The 27,418-nt window shown below is 36.6% G+C and overlaps 1 protein-coding gene across 1 annotated transcript; it reads right to left on the bottom strand.

Moving 5' to 3' along the window:
- Positions 1–642: 642 nt before the first annotated feature.
- Positions 643–25,720, bottom strand: LOC106851865 (vesicular inhibitory amino acid transporter-like). Its single transcript, XM_014874142.2, has 2 exons — positions 25,406–25,720; positions 643–2,019 (listed from the first exon to the last, which is right to left on the bottom strand). Exons 1-2 carry the CDS (start codon positions 25,718–25,720, stop codon positions 868–870), a joined length of 1,467 nt encoding a protein of 488 aa, XP_014729628.1. The 3' UTR covers positions 643–867.
- Positions 25,721–27,418: the final 1,698 nt, after the last annotated feature.

The raw sequence follows: 27,418 nt of genomic DNA, 5'->3' as shown, positions 1-27,418 counted from the left end.
ATAAAATACACAGATCAAAGAAATTTCTTGCCTAAGAGGGAAAGTGAACTGCATGTTAACATTTTCATGCTACCAGAAAGACTTCTAGTAACCCAACCAATAGAGTAGCTGCATTGCAGAGACATGAATCTTAGGAGTTAGACTTGCAGAAAAGCTGCAGTCACTGGCTATAGCTTATTTCAGAAAAAATTCTCTTTTTCATGACTTTGAACTGTTAGAATGCCCCTTTTACTCTGACTGTATTCCCATTTGAAGTCATGATAAAAGCACGATTTCAAAGCTGTTCTAAACTGAGATCTCTTTTTGCCTATTCATTTAAAAAACAAGTAGTAGAATTTGTCTTACATAAAAACCAAAATCCGCTGATTTGTTCTGTTCACATGTTGAATTACAGTCTGTCAATGAGGTGAAATAATATTTCATCCATTTTCAATAATAGATCTAATAATAGAATTCTGTTATTCTGTAATCTCACATCCTGTAAGGTAGTTTTGATGGCTTTGAGACTGAACAGTATCTAGTCCTATGAAGAATTCTGGTTAAATTAGTGAAATCACTTACAGTAGTAATTTCAGGATGTGCATGTCATGCATGACTAAAACCATGTAGGATTATTTACAATTATTTTCATCTTAAACCATCTCCAACACCTTTCTTTTCAAGTTTTAAAGAGGACTAATTTTGTACTCTTTTGCTATGAATGTTATTTTCCAGTTTGCTTAAAGATACATAATTTTCCAGTTAAAGACCTGAATCTGCAAACATTTAAGCATATGCTAAATTCTACCTAGTGATAAAATCTCATATATACTAACAGGGTAAAAGGATTCATAAGATTTGCTCTTTATTTGTCTTTCAGGAAATCTTTTACACTCCTCCAAATACTTCAAGGAGCCCTTTTATTGAGCAAACTATGCCTGCAAGGCTACAAAGGAAGCCCAAAATAAAAACAGAAATATCTGCACATTTCTCTAAGAAGGACAGTTTTTTCCATTTAAGTTTTAAATGGAAGAGAGAAGGAAGAAGAAAAGTCATAGCAGCACCTGTTACACTGCCTGACAAACCCATCAACAGGGCAAAATGTGGTGTGAACATGGCCATCAACAGAGTTAACAAGAGAAATGAACCTCTTACAGTCAGAGCAAGTAGTGGAGACCTATAATTGGAATGGTTGTCTTTAGAAATACAAGAATACACAATTTCTGTGGCTGCAAAAAAGGGCAAAGGGTAAGAAAGAAGAGCCTTGGTTAAGAGACATAAATTCACTGGGGTTTCAAGAAATGATGGCAGGTTGTCAGTAATAACTTCCTTTGTCTTTTCACCCCAGCTCAAGAAAGCAGTAAGTGCAAAGGTTGTTTTCAATATACAGGCAAAAAAGTGAGTCCAATTTAGCATACACCTAAATTCCCTTGGGTTTTTCATATTGCCTTCAAGTGTGGGTAGAAATATTTGTGAAGTGTAACTGAAAATGATCACCCCTACAGAGACCAAGAAGTTCTCAAACTCAAGGGAGAGTCTGAATTTTGCCCAGGACCATTGATGCATCTGTGTGAGACAATAAGTTATCACTACAAAGATGATAACAAAATGAACCAAAGAGCAAAGCTGGCTGAGTTTGGAAACAATTTTGAGAGTTCTGATAAATATACAAGGCAACAGAGTAACAAATGCAAATACAGACCAAGTTTTCTCAGTCACGGGTACATACGGAAAACTGTGTGATAGCAAGTTCCCACTAACAACCAGATACAAAATACACGTCATGATCAGTTCCACCACTTGGGTCACATTGACAACCATGCCACCTAGATTGGGAGACAGCTTTTTGCAGCAGGCATTTGCAATATCTTCGTACGTGTCTCTCACTCTTATCAGTTGTCCATTTTCATTTTCTTCATACAAGCAAGCAATTAGAATTTTGCCTGTGTAACAGCAGAATGCTGCAGCCAAGACAATAAGAAGTAGACCACTGTATCCACTGTGGAGGAGAGCATACGGCAATCCTAGGACAAATATTCCCTGAAGAGGAAAAAGAGAGAGAAAAGATAGCACAAAATCCCTTGGGCAAAATGTTTACTAGAAGTTGCACCCCAAACCCATCCTCCACTGAACATTGCTTTCATGACACCTGCATGGTGTAAGTACTGCTCCATTCTGCTAAGTAGGTAACAACTATAAGAAATGTGTTTATTTATGATAAATGAAATTACCGGCAAAAGTAACTACTTCTATCAACACACATGTAATGATAAGCTGGGAAAATGAGGATATGACTGAATGATAGAGTCAGCTTTCTAGTTAATATTTAATGCTGATGTGATTAGAAGCACATTTTAGAAGGCTCGTAGTTAGTTATTCAGTCAATGTGCATATTAATGAAACAGGTTCAGTATCAGTAAAATTAAGCATCTTTAGCATCATCTGTACAAGTTTCACTCCAATTAAAAATAGCAGTGTAGATAGATTCAGTAAGGACAATTCTCTTCAGCCTAAAAATTTTTAACAGACCTCTGGAGAGAAAATGGCATTAGAGTGCGTCAGACTATGTTTGTGCTTCCTCCGCAGCTTCTGTCCGCCTCATGTGGCCTTTGCTCTTGCTAAGTTTTTGTCTTTTTCCTTCTTTCTTCTCTGTATTCAGGGACAAATTACACTTCTATGTGGTTTCATTTCCATCAGCACAAAGCCAACAAAACCCTTTAAGAGTACTTATTAATAAAAACATCCAATTTAAGAAAGATGCTTTTGTGACATTTCTTTTTATGTTACAAACCTGAAATTAGGAATTGAGCACGAGTCAGACTGGTCAGGCATTTTTATTCAAGACGACTGAAGAAAGGTAAGGAGGAAACAAAATACAGTTATGCAGAAATACAAGTAGTTCTGCAGAAATTTTTACCTCAATATTTCTTACTGCACCTATGACATGATGAAATTTCAGGTTTTTTGCTCATCTTTTTTATTCTGGCCTGACAGAAGGAGTTGATTTGGACCACACACCTAGATTCTATTTCTGACCAGACCTGAGCAACCCTATTCTCTCTGCAAAACCTTTGAACCCCTGACAGAAATCCCTCCCCTCAGAAGGGTTGACCCACTTGCCTCTCACTTCCTGAGTAAGTAGTGCTATTGACCTTCAGAAGCCAAAGCAGAAGAGATGAGCTTAATGGTATAAATCCTAATCTTAGGCTTTACCATCAACAATCATGATCACAAGACCACGTGGGGAACCAGAGTTTCAGGCATGCTTCTGGTGTTTTCCATCAATTTCCTCAGTTTTTATGCCTATCAGACAGTTTCTGTGAACACAGTCTAGGAGCCCATCTCTGATGGAGCTCATTAACAAGGCAGATCCCTGTCTCAGGTTTGTAGGGCTTACACCTAGCATTCTACTTTTAATTGATTCAAGTACTCCCAAGCCTGATCCATAAAGAGGGCTCTGAAGACAGGCATTTTTTAAAGCACCAAATAATCATCACTATATAAAAAATATTCTTCTCCTCTTCTAGCCACAAAATTGCTGTTCTTTTCAGATTGTGGGGTGAGCATCAATCACGAAAGAAAGAAGTCCTTAAATTAGAGCAGTGTTTTTTCTCTAAGCCAATTGAGTACCTATTGAAAGAGCAGCATTGCCTAATTCACCAGGCTTCACTCTAGAAGCAGGTATATTCAGCATTCAATTGAATTAGAGTTGGAAGAATTAATGCACTAATATATTTCATTTGGAAAGGTCTATGCCTTTATGTGCTGAAACAGGAGTACCTCAGTTATTATTACTGAAATAATAATAAAGTCATTTACTAGATACATTTTTTGGTTATTTTCCATTACTTAATTTACAGCATTGGTTTTTCATAAGTCACAGATGCCATTTCATTTAGGAGCTGGCATGTTCAACTACACAGCTTGTGGTACTTAGTCACTCAAATCTCTCCTCTCAATGTCTCTATTCTTATACAGGTCTCATCACCCAATTACCTTGCAGTGTAATTAGCATTTCTTTTGAACATGAACTTCACATAACTGTTCAAAATTCTACCATTTTTGCCATCAAGCAGCCTATTTTCTTAAAAATATTAGATATATGTCTGTGTCCGGCCTGCAGATGTAACAAATGTAACAGCAGCTTTTGATATGATGTCATTTTTAATCACAGTTTTCACTGACTGGAAAATTAGATAGCTGCCTTAACAACTGAATTTGGTTTCTTTCTTATGGAAGCAATCCTTGGAGAACATTTATATAATAGATTGAGTTTAAAAGCATCACAAATAAACCAAGTCTATGAAAAAATCAAGAAGATGAAGCCACAGAGTCGTCTTTGATATTAACATAAGAACAAGGATGTTTTCTCAGTTCCTTGCAGTTTCTACCAAGCTCATCTCATTTCTTCCATATTCACAGCGTTATTATTTTGCTGTCTAATCTGCAGCTGGGAGTTCAAAGGGTATCTGTTGACCCTAAGGGTCACTGTATATTTAAGCTGCAGGTAAGTGTCAGCACAGGCCTGGCCCACACAATGGCTTCTCCCTTGCTGAACTCAGTCTGTTGAGGACAACCAGCCTCAGCCTAAACCAAAGCAGAAGACTCTGAGAGATGTTATCACGGCCATTTACAGTCCTCCCCAAAGGTGCCTGCTTTTCCATGCTTAATTGTTAGTTTAATCAGAACATAACACCATTCTGACCTCTAACATCTTGCTGTTGTTTACACGAAATAATTTGATTCAGTACCTAACACCACCCACCGGATGATAGAGGTGGGGGTTTTTGGGTTGATTTTTTTTTTTTTCATTTTTTGAGTTCAGACCTTATTAAACAAACCCATTTTTGCCTATATATTTCTTTTTCTTAAAATTATGTATCAGTGGTTGTCTATCCCAAAGTTTAGAGTTTAGAATTTCTAAATTAAACATTTCTACAGAAACTCTTAGTTTTTATTTCAGCTGGTGTCTTTGACATCTTTTTTTCCAGAGTTTGTAAACTCCAGCTCTCAATTACTAATGAAAACAAGCATTGTGGACATAACTGGTTTTGCAGCTTTTTGGAGAGCATGGCTAGTAAAGAGAAATGAGAAAACACTGAACATGCCAACATGGTAACTATGTCTGTAGTGAAAGGACAGTGCTTTTTCTCCTTTCCAGGAACTTTTTTCTATTTAAAATAAAAAGTAGTAATAACAAAATTCTACAAAATAATCAAAAATGTTATTGATAGTCACAAGAACTCAAAGAACAAATGTAATTTCTCTAGACTTCAAAACTCATTTTGTACCTGCTCTCCTGTTCTTACCTTTCCAAAGCAATACTTTTTGTTAGGACAATTTCCTGAACATTATCAACTTTAAATAGTTTAGCTAAAAAAAGAGATATCTTTAATAAATTATTTTGTCAATGTAATACAACAGGCATGGGCATCAGTCTGTATTCTCTGGCTTGCAGCTGTTCAGCAACTTTAGAGCATTGCTAAAAGTGACTTTTATGTGGAAAATTCCTCCTCCGTAAAGAAATACTCTCATAGGTGTTGATGAAGGTACCTTTTGTGCCCCTTTCATGAGAAATGAGTGCACAGAGAATGCACATAGAGTATGGCAATATTTCGCTGATTCCTTGTTAGTGGAAAAGGGACTCAGGTAATTCTTGCACCGTTTGTCATTTCCCATTTTGTCCAGCCTGGCCCCAGCATTCACATTTATTGAATCTTCTGATCCTGTGTTCTCGTGTCCAAATTATGGCACAGACAGCCTTAGCTGAGAAGCATCAGTTAAAAATAAGCAGCAAAAGGAACTGTTCTCTAAATTGCCTCATAACTCTTAGTTTCAGCATTCCATCTTGGAAGTGTTCGAGTCTGAGTGGTTTTATTTCCAACTGTTCTAGAGCAAAGTCAAATGTGTTAGCTCTAAATAAGCTCTTTTAAGGTAATCTGTTTGTGGAGCAGAATATCATGGGGAAAAGGAGTCATACATCTGGGGACAGAGGAGATGGAGTTTTTGAAACAATCTTCTTCTGTAGAGCATCTTGAGTGGTTGAGTTATTTATCATCACTCCATCCACCCTGGGTGGGAAGGGAGCCCAAACTTGCCCAGCAGGCAGCGTCTTCCCTTGTGTCCCAAGACAAGCTTGCAAGACTTGGCTATTTTCACCCCAAACTGAGGATGAAAGTGCACTGCTCTTTGTCAGTCAGTGTGCCTGGGTGGAGGTCCTTGTCAAACACCCAGAGCACACTTAGCTGTAGGCAGCTGAGCCAATGCAGAACTTAGAGAACTCAGCTGGTGACCAGCCTTTGAACAAATAGCAAAGAGAAGAAAGGGCGTGAAAGAAAATGTCAGAATCAGCTAGCAGCTCTTTGCCTTGTCAGAATACTCCCAAGCAGAAGCATCCAGGCATGATAGGTGTTACCAGGAATCACCAATCCACTTACAATTGGTGTTGGAAAAATACAAGGAGAACAGGAATTCCAAATTCCAGCTGTACATGAAAACAGTTTGCTGATGGTTTGACTACAGTGTTTGAATTACCAGTGTATGTTTCCCACACCAGCAAGGCTGGCTGCTCATTTAAAAATACCTAACATCTGGACCAGTGCTGAATGTGAAAAATGGGCTTTCTGCTATTATTATAGCAGTATGATTGATATGATATGATATGATATATGATATGATATGATATGATATCATATCATATCATATCATATCATATCATATCATACTCCTTTATCTCAGGGCAAGCACCTCCCCAAGGAATAAAATGTGTTTTAAAAAATTGCAAAGTGAGCATGGACAGGCACTCAGAGAAAAATATCAGAATTCCTTAATATTCAGTTTTAAAGCTTTTAGACCCAAGTAAAATATTCTGTTTCATAAGTTGTTTTAACCTGAAATCTGACATTTTGGAAAACAAAGCAAATTGAAAGGTGATTAAAAAGTAAAGAAGATCAAATCGCAGTCAGAGTCGAGACATGCCAAAAGACAGAGTAATTAAATGGAGTGAAAAGCAATGCTAAAAAAAAAAAAAGATAGACAAAATTGTTTCACTTTAAGACTTAATCATATGAAAAAATAAATTAAGAAATGAAGAATTTAACTGAAAATTATTCCGTTAGGACAACTCTCCTATATGCAGAATACATGCTGATATGCCAGACTGCCAAATTTGCTCTGATTGCCTTTCTCACCATCTGTAGTTACTCCACTGGAATGGTTCATTTGAGTCTGACTATTTTCCCCAACTATGCATTTGATTCCTTGCAGGAACATGAGTTAGACAGAAACTATACCGGAAAGTGTACTACCTGAATTTTCTTGGAAGAGCAGGAAGATAAATTTAAGATCCCTGCTTCTCAGTACAATTCCACAACATATTTAATTATGTTGTTTAACATCTGTTGCTATTTGAAATAAATAAGTTTCCCAAACAGATGTAAGCCTTGGTTGCTGTGGTATTTATACAGAGAAAAAACTTTATTAGCAATAAATTTAAAAACATATCAAATTCCGTAATCTCATGCCATGATAAGAAAGCTACTTGCTTGTTGATCTCCATGGTCTTTCTCCTTTCTCAGCCATCACTGTGATCATCAGTGATTTTGTATCTTCTTCCAAACCACTGTTGACTACACTGAATAATACTGGACGAGATGCTGATTATTCCACCAGGCAACCTCCTAAACACTAGTAGAAACTCCCTCCTTTGACAATTGACAGTTACTTTTTTGGAACCTGCCATTTAGGCAGCTGTTAATCCATTTAAGATGTACTTTGTGGTTGCACTAATTTTTAAATCAGCATGTTGTGTATTAATGTGTCAAAATTCCTTTTAAAATCGTAAATATATTATTTATCTTTTACTGCCTTAATTACAATGTCATAAAAGAATTATTTGAAGAGCGTTTAATAAGGACTGTAAGAACTCTTTCTCCAGAAACATAATGATTGACACTAATTATATTTCTAACTTTTTATTCTCTATCAATTAAAACCTGTAGTAACAATTACATTATTTTTCTCAGCATTGTTGCCAGGTTTCACTAGTTGGGATTTCTATGGTTTTTAAAATATTGGGATGATATCCAGAATCTCCTGAAAATTCCACATGTAGTAGCAATTGAATAAGAATATTACCTGGTCAGATGTGTCTTTTGTTATGTCTCCCAAGTGAAAACTTGCTGGGCATTCTGCCTTCAAAATTCTATTGAGATACATTTTAACACCCATTTTAAATGTGGTTATCTCATAGTTAATTCTCCAAGTCTAACCTTGGAAAAATTAGGCACATCAATTTAAAATTCACATCTATCTTAAGAAAGGTAATTAGCAGAGCTGAGATGAATTTCCTTTCAGAGATATCCATGCTGAGAATGAAGAGTGCACACACTGTAGAAATTCTGAGATTTAACTTTTCAATGTCTTATGCAAAATAGTGTCGAGCCTATCCTGAAAAATTACAAAACACCACACTCTTCTCCTATACTATGAGCATGTCCTCCTGGTTCTCAGGAACTACTTATGAACAGCTACATCTATTTTTCAGAATTAAGAAGAGCCTTAGAACCTCTGTCTACTAATGTAGGAAATCAGTGTTGGAAAATTCAGTGAGAGATCTCAGAGAAGATGAAGGCGATCCTTCATTAGGAAATCTCTGAGTTAATTTTTCCCATTCTTAGCTCCACCTATGCTGGTGTCTGTTTCTAAGTGATTGTCCAGGATCGTTTGTGCACACCAAGAGGGACAAGGGATGCCATCAGTCCAGTGCTCATTATGTCTCTGGTGTTCACCTTGGATAGTGATGACAAACAGGTTTTTGATTTACCTTCTATACTCTTCTGGAACAGATGCAGTTTTAGATATTTTGCCTCATTATTTTGTCTCATCCCTCATAAATATTTAGCAAAATTCTTGACTTTTAACAGAAGTGTTGTTTATTTTATCTGCATGTTTTATAGGTAAGTTTTTCTACCTCTCCTTTTAAATGAAATCTCTTATATGCTCCTCCCTAGCAGTTAACACATAACTTCTCTTTTAACTTTGTTCTGCTGGTACTTTCAGACAAGCATACATAGTCATATAAATAGACACATACTTCCATTTATACTTATTTTTTTGCCATTATTAGTATCTCAAATTTTTACACTAAACCTAGCCTTTTTTTTCCCTAATTCCTAAAAATTGTTTTCTTATTGCCCTAATTACTGGGAGATGCATTATTTCCTCCCTTTGTTACTGTTCATAACATGTGATTATTACTCTCACCTTTTATTTCTCCCTTTTGCTATATATATTTAAAAAAATAATTTATGCATCCACCTCACTCCTGAAGTAAGAGGGGTATTAACACATTTTTATCGATTCCTTAATTATGAGGTGTAGCTGCTGGACAGCTCATAAATTCTTGTTGAACAACTTTAAAGTTTCTTTCTCAATGGGCTGCCTGTATTTATTCTTCCTAATCAATTTTCTCTCATAATTTTCTCCAGGTTTGAAAAATTCACTTTTTAAGTACTAAGTAGATATATTACTGTCCTCTGTTTTCCAATAATTAATGTAATTAGATCCTCCAATTTGTTCCTCTTTATCCAATTTAATGAGGCCCAAAAGAGAATTATCTTATGCTAGGTTCAATACCTTTTGTGTTAGATAATTATCATCTATAATTCTTAGAAACTTCAATGATGTTTTACTGCATACTGCATACAATGTCTACCATAGGTCTTTAGTACTGAAGTCACCAAGAACAGTACAATTTTTCTTTCCAGACAATAGCTCTAATACAGATAATCATCTCTCTAACATAGAGAGTCTAACATAGAGTGCCACTCTAATTTCTTTTTCCTGTTCCTTTTAGGTAAACATGCTTTATGTAATTATTTTTAAATTCTGGCTGCATAGATCATCATGTATTTGCAATATCAGTTATATCCTATTACTTCTCAGCAATAAGAATTGTCATTTCCCTGACCAGCTACCCAAACTCCTGGCACTGCTCTACAGATGTCAGGAAAAGAATTCATCTACTTCCCTCTCGCTTCATAGTTTGTTCACAGCTCAACTGAGTTTGAATTCAAAAATACTATGAGCTTTTCTGTGGAAAACTTCAAATATTGTCTGTGGCCTGTCTGACCTTAGCAGCAGATCCATCTCCCCTAATGTCAGTGAAAAATCTTTCTTTAACTTCAGGGATGGTTGAATTAGACATCAGAAATCTTGTTTTTCCTGATTTTTCTTATTCTTTCTCTCTGCCAGTGCCAGCCTGTTTCAGCTGCAGAGAGGACAGTGACTAAGGTGTTTATTCTGTGATTAATGCCTTCAATTTCCTTATATACTGACAGAAACTTTAGAAGTGCTTACCTGTCAATCCTGGTACCATAAGTAGATGATAAGGCAGATATAGACTGTGCAGAAGATACTGTGATAAGGTAAGCAGGTAAAGAAGCTGCATGGTCTGCACAGCAAAATGCATGTGTCCATTTGACTGACAGAAGCCACTGATTTTTTTCTATTTTTAGTGGACATATTAGTCTTAAGAATCTCCTAAAGATAAGAAAAGTGGACAGAGGAAAGAATATGTCTGGGAAAATAAGGAGTGGGGGTGGGGGAACTGCTGCTATTAAATGTGACAGCTGCTCCCATAGGCTTTACTATTGGTTTAAATATTTGCCACAAACTGAAGTATGCTTGATGCTTAATTCCTCATGGTTTGATGGAAAATGTTAGTTTGCATAAATCCAGAGCTCTCTGCAAGAATGAACTGAATCATACAAAGAAAATTTCCCAGGCAAATTACCTTTTAAGAAAACATTATTTTGCTCGGTCCCAAAGGAGAAAGAAGGCTTTCATAAAAAGAATGAGGGTTCTTATTATGTGTTATGTATCAAAGAGGAAAAAGAGATGAAAAAAGTAAGGCAGTTAAAGCTAAAACAAACATTATTCTAAAAGTCAGTTGTGGTGAGCAACATGGACTCCCTGGCTGCTTACTTATTTCTCTCATTATAGACCAGGATTTCACCTGAATGCAGGCAAGAGGTCCAAACATCCAGTACAGCAACATGTAAGTGAGTTCCATGAATGTATGGCCAAAAGAACTTGAGGGGAAGCAGAGGGGGGCTTTGGGAGACTACAAGGAAAGAAAAGCAGAGGGGAATCAAATAACTATATTTGAATGTTCACTGATATAACAAAAGGAAGAAATAAAGTGCATAGAAAGTTCAAACTCAGGCTGTGAAAAAGCATTTGGCTCATTAGGAGTTTTCTTGAATGCTGCCTGGATTGGCCAAGCCACAGTTCCTGTCACTTTTAACAAGCAATGCTGAAGAGGAAATGAAGAAAACAAGACAAGAAAACAACACCATACTACACAGAACTTTGCATTGGGAAAAACCTTATTCACTTCTGAGAGTTGAAAAGGAAGCCAGGTTACATTACTAGAAGCTGAGCTATATTTTCAGAACACTGGCACAGGATTTGTTGTGAATAAAAGGTGACTGAATCCTCTCCTGGCTGATATTATCCTGATATTATCCACAGACTTAACCACCAAATTTAGGTAGATTCTTACTCAAGCTGTAATGACTTCTAGAGTTCAGTATGTAAAGGCGAAATATGTCTTAGAGCACAGCCTGGGGAGAATATAGTTAATAGTCTTGATGAAAAACAGAAATAGTGGTGTAGGATTATGTTTGGTTTCTGGGAATCAATAATATCATGCAGAGTATCATACTGTATTCCTCTGGAATATGTGAGAAAAAAATGCTGGTTTACCATTAGGCTGTGTATAGACAACAAATTCTTACTGCTTTTCCTCTCTTAATCTCACTTAAACTTCAGTGGCACCTCTGAAGGCTTCTACCTTTCAGATAAAAGATGTAGCAACTGATTTTTCTGCCTGATTGTTCTTCATGCACAGATACAAATAAAACTGAGATTGCAAATGAATCCACGTAATGGAGGTGTCTCTGCCCTACAATTTCGTAATTCCTAATGTTTAGCAAAGTAGAATAATTCCGCTAATTCAAATAGATTAGACAAATATTCCCAAACATGTATAATTAATAACAAAAAATAAAAATAAAAGTCAGAAAATAAATATGAATGGGTTTTATGGCATGCTGTGAGTAATCATCATAAAAGCAAAGTTAAGCAAACTCTACACAAAAAGAAAATAATTAATATGGTTATAGATTGTGAAAGCAGGCATATGACATATAAAATACACATTGAAAACACCTTTTTTTAAGGTCTCTAGATGTAAAATACTTGAAGTGTCACTGCTTGCAGAGGTATTTCTCATTCTATTGTACAGACCGTGATAGAGGTCCTTGACCTCTACTGACCGATGAAAAAAGGACTGGAGCTACAGAATAACTAATATTCCTTTTCTGTGTCGTCTGTTTTGTTTTGTTTCCCCCCTTTTTTTTTTTATAATTTATTTTTATAGTCCACAGTTGCACTGGAAAGACAAAAGCTGAGGGAACAAACAGGATCTTGATGATTTTTGACCTTTGATGAGGACCTCAGGTTTATTCTTAACTTTTACATACAAAAGCTGTCTGTATGGAATAAATAAAAACAGTACTTTCATTATTAAATCAAAGTTAACTATGCAATTGCTGTAAAAGTTTGTATATAAAAAAAAGAGTTTTGTTTTTTTCCTTAACCTGAGACATTCTGATAGTGCAGAGAAAACTTCTCAGCTCTTTTGGATCTCTCCTTTGTTCATACTTTGGTGCTGAGATCTGTAGTGATTTCATATTTGAGAAATTGATTTCAAGGCTGCATTTAGTTTCTGTTCCTTTCTCCTAATTAACATTAATTTCTTACATTCAAATTTTTAGCAAAATCAAAATTTATTAACAAGGTGTAATTAATTAATTGTAGGTGAAAACTCAGTGGCTATAATTGAAGTTACTAAAGTGACTACTTTCTTTACTGTCTTTGGTACCCAAGGAAATTATCACTTCTTGGCATTTATGAATTGGGCTAACCTTACCCAACTTCTGTCTAAAACAGACATTCAATGAATGCAGAGGAGACACACATGACAAATCTGCCTTGCTTTGATGCACTCTTACTAGGAACAGGATTCTTAATTTTCCTTCCTAAACGTAGCAAAAAGTTAAGCTAATCACAGAATCACAAAATAGCTGACTAGGAAGGGATTATAGGTTACTCAAGAAAGGATGGATAAATATTAGGATCACCAGGTGACTACTTGTTCCCACAGTGTAGGGCACTTGTTTCAGGTGTGGGAAGCTCCATCAGAGATGCCTGTGTCACTCTGTCATCTGTAGAGCCAGCTCAAAGGCCATGAGATGGTGGCGTGTCCTCGAAGAGCAAAGGAAGAGGAAGAAGCTGGATAATTTGGTAACATGACTGCACCAGGGGAGGCAGGAGGAGGGCAAAAAGGAGCCATCAGGTAAAGTGCAGAACATTAGAACATAAGGCTGTGAACCATATGAGGCAGAAACAAAGGGGTGGGAAAATATGATGGGCAAGAGGCTATAAGGAAAAATGACTGGATATGAAAAAAACTAACTCTAAGCATAAGACAGGAATAAGGAGGAAGCTAGAGGGAAAGTATGCATTATGCAGCTTTCTGATTAGGAAAGGAAACCTTCAGGGGTGGAATGGCAGCTCCTCACAATTTAGGAGATAGTCAAGAGTCTCTGAAATCCCAGCCAGGGAGCAGAGGGAAGCCTTCAGTTTTGTACAGGTATTTTATTTTTAGCCTGAGATGACAACAACAAAAAATATAAAAGGAAGAACTCTGTCTGAGAGCAGTTGGTTTTCCAGCCAAAGTGAAAGAAATCAGCAGGCAAGTAAAGGCAAAAAGAGCAGGAGTGGAGAACTTATTTTAAACTCCAGATTCCAATTAAATCTTAGAAGGAGATTTTCAAGTCCCTCAAGGGAATGTGGTTGAGGAAATGTCATTTGGAGCTGCAGAAATCATGCAGACAATGATACAAGAGAACGGGTTCAAAATGTAGTGATATAGAATAAACTTCAGTGCCAACTTCTAGTGACAGTAAATTGAGAGCAATAACATGCATTGTAACAGAAAAAAATAGATAACTTCTTATAAACAAAAGAAACAAATTTCTTATTGAGCTTATATTGCACATGATTCTTATTCTCAATCCACATTTTTTCACGCTTCAGTAGAACTACTCACAGTTTCTGAAATATCCAGACTTAGTCTGAAATAATTAAATTAGAATGGTTTTAAAACTGAAAAGAAAAAAGTACTCTGCTTATCAGGCAGGAACTAGCCTGAATCAACATAATTCTGGAGGGGAAAACAGCAACAAAAATCATGAACAGAAATACCCATGTAGAGTAAAGAAAAAGGCCTGAAATGGCCATTGCTACTGATAATATAAAACAACAAAAAATGTTTGCTGTAGAGACTACAAAATACGATCATCTACTGGTGCTGTTACTTGTGTCAATTCAAGAAATGGACTGAGAGAAACTGAAATGGATAGCAGTCTGTGTGTATAAGCTGAAGTGAATGTTTCCTCACTTTGACTCATATGTTTACATTTTTGAGAAGTAAATATTAAATTTCTTTTTTTTCGTTAGCTATTTAGTAACACAGCATTGTACATATGGCAAAACTAGTGCCACTGGCCAAGAATACAGAGAAACACTGCCTTCCAAGAAACATGGTGTATGTGGGGAGAAGAGGAAAAAGACATACAAATAGAAGACAATTTCTTTTATTAAGCTTTGGGTGTAAAATTTTTTATACACGTTACTGTGTTAAACCTAGGTTACAATATATCATATTCAAAACAGTGTATAATCTGTATTTAGGGCTTTTTATTTCCTCAAATAGCTCCATTTGCTTATTCAGACAGAGCTTGTACCATTTCAGTGAATCTACTGCTGTCAGGAATTATATGCACTGAAGTAAACTGTAGATTAACTATCTATGGATTATGTGGAAGAAGCTTTGCCATATGGAAAGTCTGCAAGAGAAACATCACTATTTCTGATTCTATCAGCACATTTTAATAATTCAGATGTCCTTTACTTTCAGCATTAAATTCTCATATGCACTTACAAGTGCTGAGCTTGTCAACTTTTATTCCATGATGAACCCTATGGCTCACTCTTTTACGTCATTAAAAAATAAGTTATCTTCTGCACATTTGCTAATAGAAGTAAAGGAAGTTTAGAAAAAAAAAACAGGAAAGGAATACCATATGACAAAATATTTTACTTTCTGCTGCCTGTCACTCTGTTCTTGCTCTCTTGGAAGGAATGTTATCCTGGGAGGAGTTATATGACTCAATATGGTTTATTAATGCAAATTTGCTGAGGTTGCATACCTCATAAGTTTAAGAATAAGGGCAGAAAGAACATTTTAAAGAAGAATGTTTTCCAGTAGTGATGGCTGGTCAATGGCATATGCTATAGAGAGGAACAAGTATACAAATTATCTCAGCCATAGAAAGGTGAATGATTATAGTAGGTGATTTAGTCTTTGCTTTGAAAGTTAACTGTCAAATATAACATCACAATAATAAACTAGCCAAGTATAACAGATACAGAAATTCAAAGTTACCTAATAACAGCATATTTAAATACCATGTGACCTGCCATGAAATTAAAAAAGAGAAGGAGAAATTACACCATCTGTTTTAATACAGCATGTTAAAAATGCTCACAGGGATTGATGACACCAAAAAGTATGGTAGATTATTTTGATTTTAGTATAGTGGCAAAGTATATCAGCTATTCCCTTCACCTGAGGGAGCCAGAGATCCTTGTTCTGCAACAAGTCATGGCACATTGGGTTGTTCATGGAATAAAGGGATCCTTGCTTTCAAGCAGCTGACAGTTACTCGATCCTTTGTTTTTGGTAACATTTATTGTTTCAGAGTATAATTTTCATAATGCCACTATATATTTATCTTTGATATCCTATTTCTGTCATTTTCTTTCTTGGCCATCTGGGTTTTTAAGATGGAATGCCCATTTTTATGGCTGAATATTCTAAAGGCACTCTTATCACATTCTTTTGCTAATTTATCTTGTGCTCAACCCCTACAATGAATCTCACTAGTTATGAGAATCAATTCCTTATAGAGAAAAGAAAGGAAACTGAATCAAATGTCAAGCTGATTTATCTCAGGCTACATTTAAACAATCATTATTTTGTAAAGAGTTTTTGTAAAATAGGAAACATTTTGAGACTCACTTTTAAAATTATTTTCATTATTGGAGCACCTGGAAGTCCTTGAATGTAATCCCATTGTGTAAAACAGTGTGCAAACAAAGCACAAAAAGACGGTCTCCTCTTCAAAGTATTGAAAATGCAGGGGGAAGATAACAAGAAACAAATTGTCCTGGGGTGACTTTATGATGCTTGTATCCCCAATAGTCTGTCCTGTTTGTGCTGGGTATTAAGTTCTGCACCTCTAAGACTGGTTCTGAGAGTGAAAGAGGAAAGAAGAAGTGTAGAGTTTGTTATCAGAGACTGCACTTGCTCCTCTGCATTCTCTCTCCTGGACTGTGCTGTCTGCAGTCCGCACAGACATAGTTAGGCTTGGTGGGTTTTTCTTTTTTTTTTTTTTTTCCTTGGTGGGGGGGTAGGGGATGGGGGTTGGGGGGTTTTATTTTGTTTTGTTTTTTACTATCTGAGGCAGAGAAGTTCCCCAGGCTGTGGCTTTTTCTTGGAACTGTTCAAACCTGCTCTGGACTGAAAAGCCAGAAGAACACCAGGAGCTCACACCTGTGTCCCACCAGGGCTGGGACGTGGGATTTTCCAGCTCAGGAGGGACTGAGGGAGACTGAGGGAGCCGAGCTACACCCACGGCAGGGACTTCTGAATTTGCCATCTCTTCCGAACAGTGAGAGGTTCCATTGTTTAATATTCATATTTTATACTTGTGTATACTTTGCTTGCTAAATACACAGGTTTTTTCCACTTTTCTCCAGGGAAGTCTTTTCCCTAACCAGTTGGGGGAGGGGCTGCTTGAAACTGCTTTCTAGAGGGACCCCTTTGGAAGTTTCCCCCCAAATTTGCCCTAAACCAGGACACAAATACAGGCAGAGAGGGGAGTCGAGGAAACCTTGAGTTCAATACCAGATACTGTGAGTCAAGAGAGCAAATGGTAGTTTCAATGTAGCTTATAACTGTGCAATTCTCATCAAAAGGGCATTTCTAAGAGTATCAGAGGAATATCTTCATATAAGTTCAGGGGAATGCTTGTTTAAGTATTTACCAAATTGAAAATTGAAGTCAATAGCAGGAAGAAAAATGGTAGATTATTATAGAAAAGATGAGCAGCTTACATTTGATTTGATGGTTGAAGAGTTTCTTGCAAGAGCTGATGGTCTCACCAGTTATGATACTGCATCAGTTTTCCAGGTGGATATACGTGGAATGAGCTTGGAAAGGTTAGGGAAAAGTGTGTTACTGTGATCTAGATGGGGATTTATAAATGCTCAGATCAGTTTTAGCATTGTGGATTGGTAAACCAGACTATGTCCTAGTGTGGTTTTACAGTAAAAATAAGCAGGACATGGATGCAGTCTGAGGATGTAGAAAGAGGCCTGAAAGATGAGGCCAGACGATAGGTCTGCATGGTAGCAAGGACAAGGACTTAGGCAGTGAAAGAATTCTGATGTGGGCATGCACTGGATAGAAGACAAGGAGCTCTGTTCAGCTGCTTGACTGCTGGAAAGACAGACCAGTATTTCATGTATGCAGCAGCAGGATCTAAATAAGATGTGAAGTTGAACTGGTCCAGGAAAACACACTCTGCTTCAGTCCCACACTCCCACTGGTGGGGAAGGATGTGGTGTCTATCAGCTGTGTCTGTAGAGCCCCAGGAGCCTGAGCCTGGTGCAAGCAATGACCTCAGGGAGGAAAGCATGAGGCAGGAATTCAGGAGAGACTGCCAGCATTAGCTGTGTGCCCTGTTAGGGACAACAGAGAAGAGGAAGCTGGTTGTGACCCTGTGTATTAATTCATGTAGGACTTTGCCTTATAAACAATTGTTTCAGTGAAAAATAAAAAGAATGGTGTAGTGTGTGTGTGTGTGTGTGTGCACTTCTAAGTTATCTGTGTACCAACGCAAAGCTTTTTTTAGGCGTTAACACCACCAGAGCAGGCCATCTCCAGGGTGCTCTGAAGATTCCTTAATGATGAAATAAAAAACAAAAAAGAGGCCTGGGAGCAGGAGGCACAATGTTCAGGTTTCTGAGGTTCTTACATGTACCATTTATTTCATATGTGTTACGGGAGAAAGGGAAATGAACACACCCTTTTCGCAAATATATGTAAATGAGCAGGTAAATAATACTCTGCAACTTGACAGACTGTCTATTAAGCTCTAGTAACACCACTAATAGTAGTTGACCTTTGACTAATGGCAGGATGTAAAGCACTTGGATGGAGAAGTACTTAAGCTGAGCAAGATATAAAATAGTTCAAACACTGGCAGACTCCTCCAATGCTTCCACCCAAGGAACTCTGTTGGAGGCAGGACCATGCACTGCAGCTTGCAGGTACTGGCACAAGGACCCAAGGATGGGGCCTTAGGGCTCCCTTTCCTCTCAGGATCTCCTGTTACTCTATGACTTTTTGTCCTCACTAGGGACATCTACTGGCAAGCTGAATTTGGCAGCATGCTAAAACAACTTGCAAATTCCAGTTAATGCAAAAGTTCATGTTATTACTTGGTGGAAAGTACCACTATAAGGAGGAGAGTTGAGCTGGTCTCTCCCAGTTTACTTGCTACACTACTGCATGCTTACTTACTAGTTCTTTTGTCCTTTTACATACTCACAATTTCTATAAACACCTGCTTCATGTAGGAGGACTTGCATCTATAAAATAGCTGTTCTAAAAGATTAGTAGTAGTTGATTTTCCAGATGAAACAATTTTCAAATTTATATGACAACTGAACAGTCAACAAGAAGTCTTCACTTACAAGAAATAGCCATTTGCAAATTCTCCAGCACTTTCTTTACCAGTCTGTGACAAACTGAACATTAACCCCAGGATAAGTATACTATGCATTGAAGTGATTTAACTGCTGTTAGGAGTAAACCGAAGATAATATTTTGGCTTTGAAATTTTGATGCTGAAATACACTGATTTCAGAGGTACAAACCAAGAAGACTTTCTGCTAAAGTTGTTGGAAATGATAATCGACATTGCTAAAAATCAAGTGTCAAATAAATACTTTCTTTAAATATAAGGTTATAATTTGAGGTTCTGAACAGAATTATTCATATTTCTTTAAGCTCAGCAGTACTTCTGGCTACTGTTTTCAAAATAATGAGACATTAGACAGGTACATCTGTAAAACTCAAAAAAAAATCTATTAAAGATATAAAATAAGCTATTGGTTATGAATAAATATTTTAAAATATATCTATCTTATACTCAGTGAAATGAAGTATTCAGATTTAAGGCTGAGGTTGCATATTAAATTCCACGGGGTTTTTGATTATTATGCTTTAGAATGTTTCCTTCTCATCTCATGTGAGATAGAAATCACATATGCTAATTAGCTTAAAATAGATCAATATAATAAATTATATAATAAAGTATATCAGTCATAGCCAAAATACTGATACTATTAGAATAATTTATGAAGGAGACGCAGAGAGAGACACCTCCTGTAACTCTCTAGTGACTCATCTTTTAAGAAATGCCGTTTTGAACACATGGTGAGGATAAGCATGATCTAAGGACTGCTTTCACATCTAAAGATATTAAAATATGTCATTTTAACACCTAGAAGACTTAAAGAATTGCAATACTTTGCAATACTTTGTTGCTTGTGTAATACATGTACTTTTTTCTGGGCTTCAAGAGCTAGTATGGTGCTTTCTGAACCAGTAGTCTGTATGCTGGGACTATCTGTATGTCCAAGGAATAATTTTGTGGACTAGTTATATTATATCACAGCTTCTATTTGATGAAAAATCTGATATGGAGGGGCTTAGGAAAACTGATCGGACAGTCCATAATAGCTACAGTAGACTATGCTGATGTAAATCCACTCAACACTCCCTCTCTCACACCTGATCATTGCCCAAATAATGTGACAAACGACACAAAAGTCCAAACCTACAAAACAGCAACTTATATCCCATGAGAATTATCCAAATATTTATTTCTGGAACAATTCTCGATGAGCCACCCCTCTGTGTTTAGGAGTTCTGTCTTCATAACTTTTTTCAATGTTTGTAGCTGACCAAGGAAAAAGCAGACTGATGAAGTGCATTGTCTAATGAGATTTATGGGAATGGCAGTTAGTTAACTCAAAACCAGTCTGCTACACTGTGCTTACCTGTCAAATAAAGAGATTTCTCTGAATTAGATGTTATTTCTTTGTTGCAGGATAGCACATTTTTGATAAAGAGCTTTTGTGATAAGAAATAGGGTTGGGGATAGAGAAGATATATATCCTGAATGCAGCCTTCTCTGTACTCTATGAATACGTGCACAAAAGAAGCCTACCACAGGGTCTGAGCTGAAATAAAACGTTATACAAAGTAGTGATGTATGTCTGGAATCTTTTTTTTCCATCAAGAGAAAATCAGAAGGGAAAACCAGGGCACAAACATTTGTTACAGAGTCTTCTCCCCTAAAATATATCTTTTATCAATTGAATTGCATAATGGTGACATTCTATCATAGAAAAAAACAGATCTGAATTTAGATGGCTCTCACCAGGATTTTTTGGGGTCTGCAGTTCTGACTATAAGGGTTTGTGGTTGCAAGTCTTGGAAAAATAAATTTGCCAGTACTGCCTGTGCATTTCAGCTAAAATCATACTCACTATTTGGAATTTTTATGTGCACCACAATAGTCTCAGTATCTTGGAATTTTACTTTCTGCTGTCATTTTTTGATGTTTCATTTGGAAACTTGAATTAATTTCTGGTCCTAATTTAGATATCAGCTTTGGGCATCTCCCTTCAATTCTCAGTACCACATCTTGATATGAAATGCAGAAGTTAGTTTCTCTCAGATGTCTATAATTTAGTTCAGAGTATGACTTTAGCTTCAATGCATATGCCTTCAGCTTTAATATATAATGTATAATTCAGAAAGTTACTGCTTTATGCTCAAGAAAAGATTGACCCTTGTTCTCACATGTGGAAAATAAATACTTAAGATCAAATGCTGCCGTTAAAATCCAAGTGGCTATTTATCCAAACATGACTAAATTATTTAAGGTTCAGGATGAGAGGATTTATATCATTATACATCTAATGACTGCTTTCTAAGCACACAAGCATGTACATATTTATATTTAGAAAATGTTTAAATTTTGTGTCAGTAAAGCTTAATGCGAGGGGTGTTTAGACACCCCTCTAATGTTTGCCTCTATATCTTTAGAGGCATGTCTACTAATTCTGTTCCTCAGCATCAGTGTGTTTTCCAGTTAAGTATTTAGGAGTTGCAGTTACCTAAGTTAAAATGAACTAAATTGGGACCCAGTACAGAAATATGGTTCTAAAGGCCTGCAGTGAAAGATATATGGATATTCAGGTTTTAATATTATGATTATTGAAGTCTTGAGTCTTTTCTAAGTGAATGTATAATATAGAACATAAATATAATGAGAATACTTATTATTACTACTGTAATAATTGGTAATTTACTATTGACACATTGAAAAATAATGATTAATAATGCTAATTTAAGTATTGTTATTCCTAGAAGCACTTACAGTAGTCAAGCAGCCTATTGTTTCTCTGATCATGGAACAGGAAAATATGGCCTGCTACAGGTATTTCTAATCTTTGTACAACCTAATTTTTTACAAAAGGAAAGATATGAATGTTGGCAACATTAGGTATCAGATATATTGAATCAAAGAGAACATTCAGTATGATTTCACAGCATCGTTTTAGTTGGAAAAGATCTCTAAGATCACCAAGTCCAACCTTTCACCAATCACCACCTTGGCACCAAGACACTGAGTGCCATGTCCAGTTGTCTCTTGAACATCTTCAGGGATAGTGACTCCATCACCTCCCTGGGCAGATTGCTCTAATGCTTGTCAATTCTTGAAGTGAAGAAGTAATTCCTAATGTTCAACCTGAACCTCTCTGGCACAGCTTGAGGCTTTGTACTCTCATTCTGTCACTGGTTGCCTGAGTAGCCTCACCTGGCTACAACTTCCTTTCAGGTAGCTGTAGAAAGTCACAAGATCTCCTCTGAGCTTCCTTTTCTCCAGGATAAACACCCCCAGCTCCCTCAGCTGCTCCTCACAGGATTTGTGCTCCAGACCTTTCTCTGTTGCCCTTCTCTGGACACACTCCAGCACCTCAATGTCACTCTTGTAGTGAGGGGCCCAAAACTGAGCACAGGATTTGAGGAGTGGCTCCCCCATGGCCAGTACAGAGGGACAATCACTGGCCTGGTCCTGCTGGCCACACTATTGCTTATACAGCCCCCTTATTGGTCTTCTTGGCCACCTGGGCACAGCTGGCTCATGTTTAGCTGCTTTGGCCAACATCCCTTGGTTTTTTGCTGCTGGGCTGCTTTTGAGCCAGATTTGATACATCATGTTCTACCAAACATTCAGAGAAAAATTGTGTAATTATATTAGCCTGTATTAAAGATTGTTCAGGCATTATAGTACTGAAAGTCACTTGAAGCTTTCTGGTAAAGTGGTTGACTTTTTCAATCTTAGGTCCTTCCAAGACTTAAGTGGAGATTGACTCACAATGGTATAAATTACAGTTATAAATTACAAAAGTATAAATTATAGGTGAGATAAACATAATTTCGCTTCTTTCCATTATTTCACGTCTCTTTCTCTCTAGTTTTTTCTCCATTCTTTTGTGCCTCTTCATGATATAATATAAAAAATGCCTTTTTCTTTTAGTTTGGCTTTCTCCATAGTGTTTGCAAAATCCTACTAAATGTGACTGGCAAATAAATAGTCCTTATTGTCCTTTGGCTCTGCTGTGAAATACTGTACCATTAGAATTTAACTACCTTCCTCTTTGTGACTATTGCATTGCTTATCTATCCAGCACCACTGTACAAGTCATTACAAATAATTTTGGCCTTTTACTGCTACATACAAACAAGTGCACCTTGCATCTCTCTGCCAGATGATGCTGTACATTTTCCCATTTGAATTAACTCAGCTTTATGGTCTCTGTCCTCATCTAGATTAACCAAACACAGGTTGTGATTTGCCTGTGCAGTACTGGAATACGAAACATGTTTCCCTGGAAACTTAAATGTCTGAAGCAATCATTTACACATACAGTATCAGCACCAAAAGTGCATATTTTTTCAGTTCAAGTTAAGAACAAAATAAAAAAATCTTCTTCTTTGTTTGAAAAGACAGATATTTAAAATGCTGTGAGAAAACCCTTGTATTTCATTTCAGAGACCAAATATTTAATTGTTCCCATAATAAATCTGGATTGCAAAATAGTTTCATTTTTAGACTAATTGTATTCATGGGAATAACCATTCAGAATGCTTCAAAATTCTACTGAAATTTTACCTCTAATTACCATGCAAAACACTTCTGCCCTTTCCTCTGGGTAGGGCAAAACAACTGTCATTTTATCAACGATGGTCTTCACCAGTCAAGAACGTTTACATTGTTTTAATCATTCTGTTCCCAACTCTTTCTTCTCAAAGCTATTCATAGAAATTTCTTCAAACTCTTTATTTTCTACTGACAGATGCCCATTCAATATTCTCCTCTCTCTCCTCTCCTGCCTTTCCCCTTTCCTTTCTCAGCTTTGTTTTTAAACCAATTTACTTGCTCCCAATCCCAGGTATTTGGAAACAGGAATAGTACGAATATGTGTACATAGATTCACATATATGGTTACACATGCAAACGATTTAATAACGTGTCATTAGGGCACTTTGGTTTTACTATTAATGAAACTGCAGTTTCCATGAGGTTTTGCAACCTCAGCCTGCCTTAGGCAGAAACCTCAATTCAGCTGTAGCTAACTGCTTTTAAATGCTAACTTCTAAAATATTTTACCAAATGAGAGCCATAGTAGGCAACACTCAGCATGCTGAGAGTCTGTTTTGGATAATTTAGCTTGAATTTGTCCTGATTTTAAATAGGCAACTGCATATTTGATTGTGTTTTAAAATGAGTTATCAGTCTATTTTTTAACTGAAGGCTATATTATTAATAATTAACAGTAATTTTGTACACGACAGTATTTAGGATTTTTTGGCACTTTGGTGTACTTACAGAGACATTATTATTTTTTGTTTTTCAGGAAGGAAAACAATGAGTTAGGGAATGTGATTTGCCAAAAGGTCACATAGCAAATATTGACAAAACTGACTTCCAGAATAAAATCTTGGCTTCGGTGAAATCGAATGCAAAATTGACTCTAGAGAGACAATGGGCTCTCATCCCAGAGTCCTGTCCTGACTCAATGCTGTTGAGGGAGATTGAAGATAAAATGCGTTACTAGAATGCAGCTGGGGTATTTTAGGACTTCACACTTTTATTCACAGCTGAACACTTTCAGAGTATGATATGCTACAGTGCCCTGTTATTGCACCGGCTCTCATGTGGTGGTGCTCATGTTTGAAAATACATCAGGGTTAGAAATATGTCCTTCTTCTCATCCTTTGCAGAGCTGAGGGATGCACTGGATATGTAAACAAATGTTCATCTGCATAGTCAGACTTGTGTGACACTGGAAGGATTATTTTTCTATAATTAAAGTGGCATAAAAAGTGTTTTAGCAACAGATACTGGGACTAGATGTATCTGTGGATGCTGCTTTCTTCTTACTATGTCAGACAGAAAGTTAGTGGTAATGACAGAATTATGTAAGGAAATGAATCATGAAAAGTGAGAAAAAGATTCTGAAACATTTAATGCTAAATTTAAGGATTTGGAAAGATACTCAAATTCCACACAGAATGCTGGGACCAAATGCTTACAGTCTATTCAACCTATTTTCTTTAACACTGACAAGTATTATTACACTTCTTGTGCTTCGTGCTTCAATTTATTTCTAGTTTAACTTACATATCAGTAAATTTATGTCTGACGTCAGTCTGGCTCTTACCATCCTCTTTTTATTAGATGTTTACCTCACATTTCTATCAAACATCTCTGTCACTGAATTCAAATATGCTTGTTAAAGATAATGTTGGCAATGCCAAAACAGGTGCTATCACCACCTTTTCAATTTCACCTAATTTAAACACTTTTTATACTTCAGATAACATATGTATAGTTTTTCCCTTTGGAACTCTTTTATCAGAGTGCTAATCTTATGCAGAAAGATTCAAATACGTGAGTAATAAATTCACAGAAACCTTTTAGAATACGCAAAATGATGGTACAGCTAAGTAAAATAGAGCAGACTAAGTGATGGCCAGGTTTTTCAAATGATGAGTGGAATAAATGTGGAAATAAAAGGTTACCTGAATGGCATTTGTTACATTCCATCCTGCTTCCCAGCTGGTGATCAGTTTGACCTGGGCATGTGGCAAGGGAGCTGGGGACTTGTATTCTGGATCTTGGTGACAAATATCGAGCTCAAATTTCAGGGGTCCATCTGGCTCCTCTCTCTCTCTGTTCTCGTTGTGAGCTCTGTTCAGTTCATCGCTTTTAGCAAAATTCACGTGCTCTTCATCGGTGTCTAGGCAGCTGTCCCACCTCACCAGTCCCAGAAAGAGAGATGGTGTCTCCCTAAAGCATTTGAAAAGAGATGAAAAAGTCTGCTTCAGGTGAGCCATCCTCAGTACCAAGTATAAAAGTAAAATATTTCATTACATGTCTTTATTTTTTTTCAGCAATTGTATGTTGTCAATCCTTTTGGTAGGTTAGCCTTGATAGTGGAGCTGTGATTAATGGAGTTTGTTGTCTTTGATTCTTTTATTTATGCCAGTTTCAAATGGCAGCTAAATAAACATCTCCAGGGTCTTCAACATACTGCCCAGCGTAGCATGCAGCAAGATTTAGTAGTCTGCAAGTATCAATTTACAATTCAAATTGTTTTTCCTTTTACCTATGGCATCGATGTAGATCAGTCATTCATGAAGCATCTACAGGTGGCTGCAAGAATCTTTTCCCAGAAATTATGCATGTTTCTAATACAAATAAATAGTTCTGCCAAAAGGAAAAAAAATGCTTCATTAAAAACTAGAGCTGATGGATTGAATGCTAAGAAAATACATGTAAACAAGTTTGCTTTTCCAGATGTGAGAATTTTCTGCTGTGTTTTAGTGTCTACAGAGGTCAGTAGAACTTTAAAAATGTTCTTTATAGGGCTTAAGTAGTATGGAAAGACAAGTAGCTTGTTTGTGACTCTATTTTACTGTTACCAGCAACATTTAGGGGAAAGATCTAGAGGTATGATGATACATTTACTTTATGGAAGTGAATGATGTATTATGAATATTAACACTGTAAAATCCTAAAAATAATATTTACAAAAATATTGTCTTCCTTCTTGGCATGACCCATGGAATTTGTGAAGATAGGTAAAAAGAGAGAGAATTGAGTTACACTGTGGTAGGTTTATTTATACCCATTTTCTTTAGTTATTTGCTATACCTGCCCTACATTCCCCTTATCTCTTTCTTTCTAAAGAGTACTGGGTTTTAACATCTAAGCTTTTCCACATTAACAACTGAATAACTGGTACAACACTGCTGATCATGCTGAAAAAGTGTTCAGTTGTAAAAGGTTGGCACGGGGATCTTGGAGCATGTGCGGGCAGTGAGAATCCTTGCTTGCCCTAGCATGTCCTTCCTGTTAAAAGAAATTTCAGGAATTCTCAATACAATTTTAGAAATTTGTATTTCTGAACAAGAATTCTATATCAATTACTTTTCTGCCATGTTGTATGTATTTATGAACTGCAGTCTCATTAGCAGCTCTCAGGACTTGACCATTTCCAAAATGAATCATGCAGGCCTTGTTGTCTCCTTTTTCTTATGTGCTTAGGATTAAATAAACATGGAGTCAACCTTCACTGTTCTGTCTTTTACAATCAGACACTGAAAATTGTCTTGTTCTCATCAGAAAATTAATATTCTGAAGCTCTCCACAGTTTAATCACCTGTCTTAAAAAATAAAAATATTTCAGAGACACTACTAGTATGGACTTATGTTCCTATTCCTACCTTGTTCAAGCCTCATCACTGACTCTTATGTGCCAAGTCCATGGGTTTATCGCTTAATGCTCTAGAGAATTCTTTTACACGATGTGAAATCTGCTGATCTCTGACCTGAACTGAACAAAAAGTGTCTCTTGCTTGTAACAATACCCATTTATTGGCAATTCTGAAGACCGAAGTGAATGCTGCTAGCCATCTCACAAACATATCGTGGTCTTCTGGAGTGACCTGGAAGGTTCTTGAAAATACAAAAGTGGGTTTTACAGCAAATTTTGACCTTAGTTTACTTCTCCTTTAACAGAAGCTGTTCCA

This window comes from Sturnus vulgaris, chromosome 3 (assembly GCF_052056855.1).
Source record: "Sturnus vulgaris isolate bStuVul1 chromosome 3, bStuVul1.hap1, whole genome shotgun sequence".
In the NCBI taxonomy this organism is placed as follows: domain Eukaryota; kingdom Metazoa; phylum Chordata; class Aves; order Passeriformes; family Sturnidae; genus Sturnus; species Sturnus vulgaris.
The sequence above is the reverse complement of the archived record's forward strand: the minus strand, read 5'-3'. Positions and strand labels throughout refer to the sequence as shown.